At 39.8% G+C, this 13,393-nt stretch overlaps 1 protein-coding gene across 2 annotated transcripts in view; it reads left to right on the plus strand.

The window, feature by feature from the left end:
* AKAP10 (A-kinase anchoring protein 10) overlaps positions 1-13,091 on the plus strand; it is a 36,756-nt gene extending 23,665 nt beyond the window's left edge. For both annotated transcript variants that reach the window (XM_075120858.1, XM_075120859.1), the window contains exons 9-15: positions 1,033-1,177; positions 2,045-2,221; positions 4,878-4,987; positions 6,976-7,058; positions 7,709-7,761; positions 10,321-10,416; positions 11,613-13,091. In XM_075120858.1, coding sequence (XP_074976959.1) covers positions 1,033-1,177; positions 2,045-2,221; positions 4,878-4,987; positions 6,976-7,058; positions 7,709-7,761; positions 10,321-10,416; positions 11,613-11,618 — 670 coding nt within the window. In that variant the 3' untranslated portion in view covers positions 11,619-13,091. The remainder of the gene's footprint in view (positions 1-1,032; positions 1,178-2,044; positions 2,222-4,877; positions 4,988-6,975; positions 7,059-7,708; positions 7,762-10,320; positions 10,417-11,612) is intronic.
* The last annotated feature ends 302 nt before the right edge of the window (positions 13,092-13,393 follow it).

Genomic DNA, 13,393 nt, shown 5'->3' on the forward strand with positions numbered 1-13,393 from the left:
GTCTAAAAGCTTTGAAAGTCATCTTGCATGCTCTTACATGAGAAATATTGAATGTTGTCTAGCCTATTTATGTTGGAGGACTCTATGGGTGGCTGGAGAACTAATGGCTTTGTGTCATCATAAGACCTGGGCAGTTGGTAGGGGAAGGATTTGTTTGTCACTGTTTACAACTTTGGGTTTTGAATTTAATAGGTTTTAATTCAAACTCCTGATGTACAACTGAGAGCAAAACTCACTCTTCAATATTCAGGCACTCTCATGCCTTCAACAGAAGGTTGAGAAAACTTCCCACTTTAGTTCTCTAGTCTTCCTAGGAGTCCTCTAGGAAAAACAGGGTTAGAAAACACTTGTTGTTTCTGATATTTAAGAAGTTGTTCATTTTGTTTTGTTTTTTTAATTACCACTTTTTGGGGAAAAAAACCGTTCAGACTTCCCTTTAGCTGTCATAAAGAAACAAGAAAGGGCACCAATAATGTAACTGCCACCCGAACCCTTGCAGGTTGACTTTAATCATGTTCAAACAATAATGATTTCCTAAACTGCTTCTCAGAAAGCTTGTTCTAAAACTGAAGTTTGAGTACCCAGGGCCACAAGTTGTATTGAATGCATTTATTGCTGTGTTAGGAACTGGTGTCAGTGAGAGGGAACAGTCCCTGACCTATTTCAAACTAACCAGCTCATCTCAATTCCCTAAAATCAGTTGTTTAATAGTGCAGTTAAAAGAAAATGAACCTGCTTTGGGTTCTTAGTGCTTGCTGCCTCCTTGCTTTACAACATAGTATTGTGTGTGTAACACTGCCCATAAGCAGTCACATAATGTACTTTATTCCATTTACGCTTCTCTCATTTGAGGAGATATTTATAAAAAATGTTTATTTCCTCAGTTCAGGGATTTTTTTCCTAACCTTTGGATATCATTTGTACATTCGTTTTGAGGCTAGTGACCACCTAGTGATAAAGTTATTTTGCCCACCTGTGAACATTTTGAAACTTGTCTTATGTATGGTTTTCTTCCACTATCATATGCTGCAGGTACTTCTCCCTTCAAGCCACACATCCTCTTGGATTTGATGACTTTGTGCGATTAGAAATTGAATCCAATATCTGCAGGGAAGGAGGTCCACTCCCTAACTGTTTTACTACTCCGTTACGGCAGGCCTGGACCACCATGGAGAAGGTAAATGAGAGCTTTTTGAAAACATTCTTGGAAACTAGTAGAGAGAAAAGATGATCAATAATAAAATTAGAGATGGGGGCGGAAATTCTATCGGTTCTTAATCTTTCACCCTCTTGCTGCCTAGGTAATTTCTAGTGTGCTTTGTTCAGTCTGTTTTTAAATCTTCCAAGCAAAGACATTTCTGTTAATTTTTTTTGTGAAATGGAGACTATTCTGCAGTCTAATAAGAAATCTCAAACTTTCTTCTGAGGTCATCTGCTAACCTCAGCTAATTGTTTGATTCCTTCCGGAAACCCACTTCCTCCCTCATTACCTCTCTGCCCAGCCCACATCTATGCAGAAAAAGACTCGTTAAAAATACTGATAGCTGATCATTAGGAGTTGCTTTGCAATTCTCTTGAGGGTGCTGTAACTGCCATATAACTATAGGCCACTAACTGAAGTATCTGAGTCATGAAGATAGTGGTTGCATTCTGTAGCTGGTAAAAACTCTTGAACAATTTAGTGAAAACATTTTCAGACTACAAGGATAGGGAGAAACAAGAGTAGGAGCAAAAAGCACAAGGCAAGTGCTTAAACCCTTCAGAGACTGAAACGAGTTTAAATATTGATACATAGGGCATGTCTACACTAGAAAATTAATTTAGATTAAAGTAGGGTGTGAATTTAAAGCACTATACCTGTTCCTGAATAATTCCATGTATGGACATTCTTGTTCAGGAATAGCTCCAAGGGTAGATGAGCCTTTAGTTCCCGCATATGGTCAGATACCCCTTCTCCTGTCCTGTGTGTGCCGCTGTAATAGTCATTCATTCCGATTGTATCTTCTGCCTTTTTATCAACAAAACCAATTCCTCTGTTTCCTAGGTTTTTTTACCTGGCTTTTTGTCCAGCAACCTTTATTACAAATACTTGAATGATCTCATCCATTCAGTACGAGGAGATGAATTTGCAGGGGGAAATATTGCACTGACTGTACAAGGCCCCAGTAGCTCTCCTGACACTGAGCCTCATACAACTGGCTCTGATGGTTCTGTCTCCCAGGTAAAAAAAAAAAAAATTTGTTTTACTTCCATCCTAATAGCAGTTGTGGTCATTCCACAGTGACATCACCAAACTTGAAGAATTACATGTAAAGAAGCTTTGGTTAAGGGAACATTTTTCATGTAATTTAAGTCACATTTAGCTTTCCTTCTAAATTCTATATTATAGTAGGAAATCTTTATTCCACCTTATTGTCTGTCTGAAATCCATCAATAAAAGTAATTTACATAGAAAAATACACTGCAATATTTAGTATAGCTCCTATTCCTAACCAAAGTTGCGCCTCTTACTATAATACTGTTCAAATACTGCTGTGAGACGTACAGAAAGTACATCATCTTTGGTTTGTTAAAAAATAATTATTGAAGAAATTAAACTATTAATGTGCAATAAAGACTTCCTATTACAATTTGCATTATTAGACAATGGTTGTCATTAGAAGTGACAGCAATAGTACACAGTGGTATCTGAAATACTGTAGGTCTTCCCTTAAAAAAACAAAACAGTATCTATGATGTGTTTTATCTGCTGGAAAATGCTGACTTTTTAGTGTTGACAACTGTGAATAAATTGCTATGTAGTTAAAATATAAACAACGCAAGTTATGGCTCTTAGGTTTTATTTACAGTAGCATGGTACTTTACAACAATCTAGTTCCAGTAAATGACAGCCAGACATTTAACCTAGGAGCAGAACATTTCTTTTTCAGGACAAAATAGAGACCACTACTGGCACAGAGAGAAATAACAGTGAATATCTAGTATTTAGGTTTCTATGAAAGCAGAAAGGACCCACCAGATTATGTTGTGCTTTATTCACCCAATGTCCAGTCAGTTTAACTGGTTAGAAATTGAGAGTCTCTCTGGACTTCTAGAAAAGAACTCTTGTGCCAAACTCTGCTTGTAATTAGCTGAGCTACATGGTGGTGATATCTGAGTTTGGGCTCCTATTTGTATATGGTGCAGTTGAAGATGACTACATTGTGAATAATGACTTAAAAGATCTGTTGCTGAGGCAGGCAGAGAGCTTTTTAACAAAACACTAAATAAGACTAGTTTGACTCTTCTGTAAACCATTTGGAAGTGAGACTGCAACTGGCTTCCTTTGACCCTCAATTGCTTTCTAACTTCATTGAAAAATGAGAGATTAGATTACATTTACTTTTGTTCAGTGACTTGGTGAAAGTACAGTCTTGTTTTATCTCAACTCCAGGTTTTTCTGTGCTTCATTAATGGCTTCTCTGGTTCTTCACCCATTTCTCCCCCCTTAGAATGCAGTTTTCTCAAGCTTGTGCCATGTGTGTTGCATTTATAAGTGGGTCCAGCCTGAGAAGTGGCCAACAGAGCAAAGCACATCGGGGAACTTTTCTCTTGGCGAATGGCAAACACATTTTTAACCTGGAATTGTCTATCACAAGTGAAAATGAAATTTTAGTTCACATTACATTCAGATATGGAACAGGGGCAGCGTATAGCAGTGGGCTCCAAGTTACCAGAGACTTAATTTACTTCAGATATTGAGCTTGGCTTTACGGCAGAACAGTTCCAGAAATCCTGCAAAACAATTTCCTCTCAGCCGAACCAAAGTAATAGCAATAACATCCACTGCAAGCAGATACTGACATGGTTTGAACACCTTGTCTGATAAACGCGGGTGTTGGGGCATAAAGTCACCAGGGTAGCCTGCCAGATCTTGAAAAGCTGTGCCGCTGAAAAGATCTTCTACACTTTCCACTGCATGCAGCCAGTGAAGTGAGCTGTAGCTCACGAAAGCTTATGCTCAAATAAATTGGTTAGTCTCTAAGGTGCCACAAGTCCTCCTGTTCTTTTTGCGAATACAGACTAACACGGCTGTTACTCTGAAACCGGACTAAGTATTGTAGAACAAACTGCGAGGAATTTTGCAATATAAATGGCAGAATATGTTAAAAAAATAGAACACTGTGTTTAATGGTGTAGATAGTTATGCAACTGAAAGAGTATTCTCTGTTGTGTGCTTCCACTTTACATATATCAGGGTCTCCCTGCATGCCTCACTAGCCTGCTATGAGGCAGCTACCATTAATGTTTCCATTTATATATAGCATGTTAGTGAGTTACTGTATATGTGCACTCACTCTCACTCACATGTTTCTGTGTTTTCCTTAAGATGAAATAAGCAACTAGCCTAGGAAATGCATGATTTGTTCTGTGTATGGGAAAACATACTACATGTCATAGGAACCATGTATTTCCATTGAGGATTAATCCACATATTTACCAAGTAGATGGCTGGAATTAGGGGAATTTTTTAATAGCTGCAGCTTTTGAGAGAGCTCCCTGTTTTAAATTCAGAAACAAATATATGCATGTGCACACAAATCCACTCAGTCAGCCACTCTTTTTAAATAGATATATTCTGACTTGGGTATTACACATTTTGCTTTTTTATGCTCTGTTCATGTAACTGTACTTTATCACTGTCTGTTTAAAAACTATGTCACTTACTCTGAAATTCATATTTTGTGGGGTGGAGGCTGTAGAATATTTTTGGGCCTACTTAGAAACTTTGAACTATTTTATAGTGTACAAGAAAACTAGAATATCACTTGACCTGGTGTGCTAAGTGGCTATTAGTTCTCTGCATTTGGCACTAATATTTAGAATTTCTGTTGTAGTCCAGTGTCAAAAAGGCTAATGTTAAAATCCTGAAAAATTTTGATGAAGCAATAATTGTAGATGCTGCAAGTCTGGATCCAGAATCTCTATATCAACGAACTTATGCAGGGTAAGGTTTATTCAGTGTCTATCATTCTTTCATGTCTGTGCTTCACCTTTGTTTCATTCTTGTTGTGTCCCTTTGTATTAACAGTGCAGATAGATGCAAGCTGTAGCACTCTTGTTTCATTCCAGTAGACTATTACAGCATTAGTTAGATGAAAAGTATTCTTCCTCTTCAGGTAACTGTGTCTGCCTGCCTCCCTTTTGAATAAAGCAAGCTGTAACTCACAGTGGAATTTGGTCTGCTTCAAACTTCTAATTTCTCAACCATGGGAGCACTATTGAATTTGGAGTTGAACAGTAGTGGTCAACCTTGAGAAAGAGGTTTATATTTATATCTCCCAGGGAGAGGGAAATATGAGTGTCAGCCCCAATGCCTGAAATGCCAGTACTGGCATATATGCTGGGCTTGAGACCCCTGAATTAGAGGCCCTGATTTTTTCCTTTCAAGTAAATCTCACCAAATAGTAATTCTGTGAGGAGCCTCTCAACACTTTCAGCAGGTTAGAATATTGAATCTCTCCAGCTTGATGGAATCATTCCACCTTCCCCGGCCTCTCCCCCAAGGGCAGGTTCAGTCTTGATATCATACAGGATAGTTTCGCTCTGTGTGTTTATTCTGTTTTATTTCTTGAAAGTAATGGTTATTTAAATAGTATGATGCACATAGAAATGTCTTCATGTTTGTGACTCTCTGACCAAAAAAAATCCACCAGTTGATAGTTTGAACATTAATAATAAAAGCCCTTACTTTAAAAATGATTTTAAACTGCACTGTGTTGGTTCCAAGATGTTTCCCCTGCCCCAGAAATAAATTTAGTATTTCCTGATCTCTCACTGATAGGTATTGGATTAGAAGGAAGCAAGCCCAGAAAATCTCAATAGAGCAATGTGCACCCTTGATTGTCTTCCTTCCTCTCACCAAATAGAGAAGAAACTGTTACTCTCCATAATCCCAATGGATTGTGCTTTTCTTCTGCCTCTTAAGTCACTTCCTATTATGATAGTCATCAGAGTACTGGAGAAGCTTCTGTTTTCTGCCTCTTTTCCCATATCTCTCAAACAGAGATGCTTTTTCTATGGCTTATATCATAAAAATGTGGATTCCTTAAAATAAGGGGTCAAGTGTAAGGAAGTTGCTCGTTGCAGATATAACAAAAAATGATAGCACTTTTTAAATTGGACTTGCCCCTTTTTTGCTACTTTATGAGGTATAAGGAGGTCATGAAAGAAGGTGTCCTGGAAACGTAGTTTTTTCTGCTCCTTCCGCCCCCCCCCACCTTAGAAATATCAGGAATGTAAACTCTGGTCATCCCGAGTGTTCCCAGAGGACTCTCTGATTCTAGGAGATCTCAGGGAATGCATGTCATTAGATCTTGTGTTAATTGAAGGGACAGAAATGTCAAATATTTTACAAAGGTTTCTTTTTTCCAAAATGTTAACTAGCCATGGAAATTATGTATGTGTCAGGAGAAAGTTTAAAACATCTGACTAAAACCCCCTTCCAATCTCAACTGCTTAACTTTCACTGTCCTGGTTCCTTTTTGTGTTGTCTGTGTCTTACAGGCTAGACAGGATCTAAATTTCTAATGTAAAGAAGTAAATACTTTTGGGAGATGGGGCAACTTAATCATAAAAAGCACAAGCCAACTTTCTTTCATTTTCAGGTCACCTTTAACTTAAATCAGTTGTTCCCTAATAATTCATTTTGATGGCAGCAATTGGGGCACTTACTGACACAGACTTTAATGTGGTACAATCTAATCATTTTGAGGTTTGTACCTCTATTGAGTTTCTAGAAATGGATTCCGTAAAATAAACTTGGGATTTAGATGAAAGAGGGGAAATATCGGAATGGTAAAATGTAGCCCTGACTGTTGGGCCCAAGCACTTCTCAGTCATTGTAGAGAGCCTTTGCTCTGCTTCTACTGGACAGTTTTTCACATTGCGTCCCTGGTTAACGTGCATAGCTTTGTCTACTGCCTCTTGCTGCAGGAAGATGACATTTGGAAGAGTCAGTGACCTGGGACAGTTTATCAGAGAGTCTGAACCAGAACCTGACGTAAAGAAATCAAAAGGTTTGCTTTCTCCTTCCTCCTTTGCATCTGTAAACGTTTAGTAGCAGCTGCCCTCTTCCTTGCTTGCAACAGCCAAGATGAGCAGGATTCTGCAGTCTCCAGAGCCATTCCATATATGTTTGTCAAGCAGAGGGAGGTGCTTGAGGGACCGTCCTGTACATTCAGCCCACACTCATTCCCCAGCCAGACCCTGCTTTCCTGCTCCAGCAGGACTTCGCAGCAGGAGGAGTGTTGTGGGCAAGCTCTGGGATTTGAACTATCGACAGAGCCTGGCAGGGGGTGGGAAGCAGCTAAGAGCTGAGCTGATAAAACCTCTTATGCATTTGAACTTAAAAAAAGGGCTTCGCTTTCTCAGCTCTCGGCCAGCTTCCCACCCCACTGTATCTGCACTCATCCTGTTCCTCGGTGTGCTTCCAGAGAGCTGTAGCAGAGGAATGGGCCTGACTCTGTGCCAGGCCTCCCCCTAAGTATCTGTCTTCCACATGTGCCCCATGGCATCTGCACTGCTCTCCCCAGCACTAGCAGCAGTGTCTCCCAGTCCCTGGCCTGGATGTGCAGATAGGCTTTTCCAGAGTAGGGCAACGAGGATACTTGGCTGAGTTTACTAATACTTGCCTTGAATGCTTTTTCCTTTTTTTCTCAACAATAAGGGTCCATGTTTTCACAAGCTATGAAGAAATGGGTGCAAGGAAACACGGACGAGGTATGCCCTGTTTTCAAGCAACGTTTTTTATGAGTGTAAAAATCTGGATTTACCATTCCAATTACGGATGAAGAATATTCTCTGGTTCTCAGTCCTGACCACTTTCTTTGTCTGACATTCCTCCAGCGGTCTAGCTCATTAACTGTCCTGTACCAAAATGTTCAGAAAACATAAATGACCTCCATGCAGTTGAGAGAACAGTTCGATTTTTGGCATTGCCAGCTGGTTGGCTTAACTAATGTAATTGGTAACTACAGGTTTGTAGTCAGGGATTTTTTATTGTCTCTGAAGGGAACAAACTGCAAAAGAAAGGGGTTGGGATTTCCAGATAACCAAGCAGCATTCATTCATTTTTCAAGTGATGGTCCCCAGGTGTATTCTGTGCACATCACTCACTTGAGTCTGGAATTTTTTTTTGTCCAAGTGGTGTCCGTTGGCCTGCACATAAGCCGTAGCCCTTTTCATGCTCCACACTCAGGGCATAAAGGGTGGTGCAGGTCAACGCCTCTCCAGTTCTTTCTTACTGCTACGTGATCTGAGTCAGAATCTTCAGTGTCCTCAGCTCCTTTCTACTATGTCATTGCTGTAAATATATTGTATATAGTTAGGTTTTTTAGAAGTGTTTAATATTTATAGTGTAGTCTAGCATAGTATAGTTATATAATGTGTCTCCCCCCACCACCCTCGTGGGGAAGTCTGGGATTAAGCTCAGGGTCCCGGTGCTCAAAAACTGTTCTGCCCTCGCTCCTTTTCTGTGTTCACTGCTCTCTCTATTGCCTGTGTGAGGTTCACATCTCTGCTAAGTGCAGCGTCTTCAACTCAGAGCCTGGTATTTGGATGGGCATTGGAAGTAAAGTGCTCATGTTCCAGAAGGGTGCAATCCATCTTTAACCACCGCAAAAATGACTCTATGAGGAGCTATTATTCAGCAAAATGGAAGCATTTCTCTGTTTGGGCTCAGCAAAACCACTTGTCCCCAGAATCAGCCGGGATCCCTGCTATCCTTGAATATCTACTTACTCTTAAGTCTTTGGGTCTCGTGCTCAGTTCTCTTTGAGTGCATTTAGCAGCAGTCAGTGCTTTCCATTTTCCAGTGGATAACCGTCACTCATCCTGTCACAACTCGATTTCTGAAGGGACTTCTCAAATCCTTTCCACCACTCGTGAAGTTCACACAACAGTGGGACTTCAATTTTATTCTGTCGTCTCGCTAAACATCCCGTTGAGCCTGTAGCTACATGCTCTATGGTCCATCTGTCTATGAAGGTGGCCTTTCTGACAGCTAAAACATCAGCCAAAAGAGTCCATGAACTGGGTGCACTCATGGCAGACCCACCATGTGCTACCTTTTACAAAGAAGAGGTCTTGTTACTGCCCCACCCCAGAGTCATCCCTAAAGTAGTTTCCAAGTTTCATGTGAGTCAGGTAATCAACTTACCAGTATTTTTTCCTAAATCACATGCCTTGGATGAATAAAGGTGGCTGCATTCTCTAGACATCTAAGGCCCTTTTGTCTACAAAAAACAATGGACATTAGACTTGCCTATTTGTTTCCATAGCAGAGAGATCAAGGGGTCAAACTATATTGGTGCAGAGACTTTCAAAATGGATCTCTGGTTGTAGTACTCTGTTACCAACTAGCTCACATTCCCCCTCTGGAGGGGGTGAGGGCTTCTTCCACCAGAGGGCAAGCAGCCTCTGCGGCATCTCTGAGAGACCTACCCTGATAGAGAGATGTAGGGCAGCTACTTGGATCTCTTTGCATACCTTTACAAGACATTACGCTCTGGTTGACTCTTCCACTATGGATACAACTGTGGGGACTGCAGTATTACAGTCAGCTATCTCTATGGTGTCCTCTCACCCACCTCCTCTCTGACTGCTGCTTGTTAATCTTCCATGTGTGGAATAAACATAAGGTCCATCACTTGAGGAAGAAATGGAGGTTCCTTACCTGTACCTGGAGGTTCTTCAAGATGTGTGGTCCCGATCTGTATTCCACTACCCACTTTCCATCCCCTCTGCTGCCAATTGTTTGGACTGTGAGAATAGGAACTGGAGATGTGCCAGCTCACACCACCCTTTACGCTATTGGTTCAGAGCACAGGGAGCTACAGCGCACGTGCAGGCCAATGGATACTGCTTGTTTAAAAAAAAAATTAATATATTTTTAAAAAATCCAGACTCGGTCACATGGGGCATATGTCTACCCAGGTGTGGAATACAGATAGGAATCACACATCTTGAAGAGCCTCCAACTACAGGTAGGTAACCTCCATTTTTGCACAGGTGGTGATAATTGTTCTATAGTGAGGCTGTAAAGTGACCACTGCATCTAGCTTGAGGACTAGTGTCCCCTCTTCAGGACTGATCAGCTCCCCATAAAGTAAATCTAAGAATCTGCCTGTCACTGAGATGGGTAGATTAGCACTGTTTAGAAGTACTCCTGTTTTACAAGGTTTAAAATGTGACTGTAGTAAGAGCGCTTTTGGACCTGTGACTCTAAGAATTAACAATTTCAAACGACTTACACTCAGAAACCAGTTTCCTTTGTTTTAGGCCCAAGAAGAGATGGCTTGGAGGATAGCAAAGATGATAGTCAATGATGTTATGCAGCAGGCACAAAATGACCAGCCTTTGGAAAAAGTTACAAAGGTAAATACAGGAGCCTCAACCATCTTATTCTTTTCCAGTCTGACCTAGGCCAAACTTTGGGAAGAATGGAGCTTTTGCACACTTTTCCTAGTGAATTTGATAACTAGAATGTGTGTCTGTATGCTATGCAAGATTTCTTGAGAGTGTTCATGAACATGAAATCAGCTTTTCAGACTATATGACTGGCTTGCTTGTGGAAGAGTTTCATGGCTGAGACACCAAGATATTAGGTGCTTTATAGATACCTTTGATAGAAAGCATCTGTCCATAGTTGCACAATTACACAAGTCCTCTCGTGTTCATTGTTGTTCCTTTGGGATCTTTGGTAAACAATCTTAATTAAAGAAGTTGTCTTGTTACGATGGGTGATTGATACTGGAATGCCTTAGTTAAGTTCACACTTGCTGTTTCAAATTGATGAGTGCTAAAATACTTGCCTAATGTACCAATAAAACATGTAAAAGCTTGAAAGCTGTTGCTTATTAGTCACACCAACTTTATCACTGTGCTACATTTATGGTATGAAGAAATAGGGAAGCCTGGTAGATTTGGCTTTGATATAGAATTATGTTTAAGTGTTTAATTATTTTTTAAATAGCATTTCTGGTTTTCTGCAGTCCCACAAGATTCCAGGTTCTGAAACAACCTTTAATGCAACAGTTTCATTATGAAACAATATAATTGCTTGCTGTATTCCTCTTCACTAATCTCTTAGTATTGGTTGTCAAAATTTCTGAAGGCCAAGGGTAACCTATAAAATCTACCTGCATCTCTGTACCATCATCACCAAGGAGTTAAATATCTACTCAAAACATAGGTTTATACCTCTAATTTGTGATTGTCTTCTTGTTTCTGGAGGCAGTGATATGAGTGACTTATTCAACAGTCCCTCTACTTAAATTTGTCTGTAAACAATCTAATTCCAGTCTGAGTAGATGAAAAGGTTACCTGGAACACACTAACATTTTAAAAACAAGAGCCTTTAAAAATCAGTGGCTACAGACGGTTGGAACTCAAATTAAGCAAGTACAGTTACAGTATTGGAAGTTTCTCCCTCATCAAAAACTCTTTCCAGCCAACTTTGTGCAAACATTTGCCAACACCACAACTGTCTGTCCCTGTACTAGATGGTTGATCTGTACAGTTTTCAGCCACCTTGTCTAGAATGAACTTTAATTCTGTGTTTCCTTTCCCAGCTATGATTTTAGAAATGCCAGAGCAAGAAATCTGGTTTTCTGCTTTTGAAGATAAGTGAACTTTTTCCCTTTTGGTGGAGTCTTCTTTAACACAGCCAATGAAAACAAAGCACTGTTACTTCAGACAGCTGATACTCCCTCATCCACCAGGGAGGAGGAAAAGGAGCAATCCTATATCTCCTCCACAAAGTACAAAGTAATGTGTTTTTTCTACTGCACGTGGCATTCACAATAATGAAGGTTTTAAAGAGATGAAGAAGCGATTCATGAACATGTCATTGGAAAACTGTGATCTGCTTTACAAATACTTTACCACGTCTCGGAAGGACTGTTAATCACAATATCTGCAATGGGACATGGGCCACACTGGGGAGGGGAAAGGCTTTGTTGTAGTTTCTAGTTCAACTAGTACTTGCAATTTTTAATCAGGCAACTATAAAGGCCACAGGGCAACTTCCCTGACCTTACCCATTGGAGAGGTCAGCCTGAGATGAGGAATACGTTGGCAGTGAGCTATAACAGTTACATTTTTCCTTACTTGAACTAGATGAGTATTCAACTGTAAGATAAATAAATACATTTTACTTCCATCATAACAGCATTCATTTTGAAAGAAGCATAAAATGGCCAGGAGTGAAGACTGGACAATGTATCTCTTTCTGCCCTTAGTCAAGCTGTTAACACTTGCATACACGCATTCCTTGCTTCTAGTATGCAGAAAATTTACAAACCAATCTCTCGCCTGTGCAGCCCTCCATTTCTGATTCATGGCTCTGAGTCCAGCGCACTGTGCTGAGCGGACTGTGCCCAGTGGACTCTGTTCCATTTTCTTACTTCTCTATCATGCAGGTGTAAAATAACTGCCATTGTGCGTTGCTTCCATTTTCCATTATGTGCTGTCGTCAGACCGAGACAATATCTATTCCCAGATGTTTGTTTTTAAGGAAAAAGATCGTTCAGTTTTAGGACATTTTGCCTTTATTTCCCCTTCATTATTTTCAGCATTTGCAACTTATATAGCCTTTGTTTTAAACAAAAAGCCACAGCATCTACCATACTTCTCTCTTGGTCACCAGACCAGTGAGGGGATTCTGCAGAGCATCTGAAGCACTCAAGTTGTCACTCCGTTATATTATCGCTGTATTTTTTATTGTGAAGCATTTCTGGTTTGGGTTTATTTTATTATGATTGCTTTTGTTTTCTCAAGACTGTGCAAAAAATCACTTTATAAAAATTCTCAATCATCTCCAATGTTCAGAAAGTCTTGATTGACTAGCAAATATTATTCTGTTGCAATATTTGACTGTATAGCGGCACACTGTATTGTCTAAGAAGAAGCAAAAAGGCTGTGTATAAGGTTTTTGGTACTATGTACCACCTCTTATTTCTCTCATGCCCAAGTATTCATGGACTTAAAACATATTATATTTAATTGTTTTGATTTAAAATATATAAATATTAAAAATTGTGTCAATTTTCTGTTTTGATGGCATTTGATTTTTTCCTACATATCTTTTATGCATGGGTCTCCTCTTTGCTTTTATGGGGGGGGAAAAAATCCTGAAATGCCTCTTTGGCTGGTTAGTTATGGTGGGCCAGACTTAGTGTCCTTAATGGAAATGCCCATATATTGGCTAGTTTAAATTTTTTCCTGGTGGAAATTATGCATAGAAGTTTAGCAAAATGAAGTTTTTAAATATGATAAACTTGGTCTCTTAAAAGAAAATGAAGTATCAATTTAGAAAAGCATAGAATAAGTACCTGTGATGCTCCTGAGGGAA

Source organism: Caretta caretta, chromosome 17, assembly GCF_965140235.1.
Source record: "Caretta caretta isolate rCarCar2 chromosome 17, rCarCar1.hap1, whole genome shotgun sequence".
Taxonomy (NCBI): domain Eukaryota; kingdom Metazoa; phylum Chordata; order Testudines; family Cheloniidae; genus Caretta; species Caretta caretta.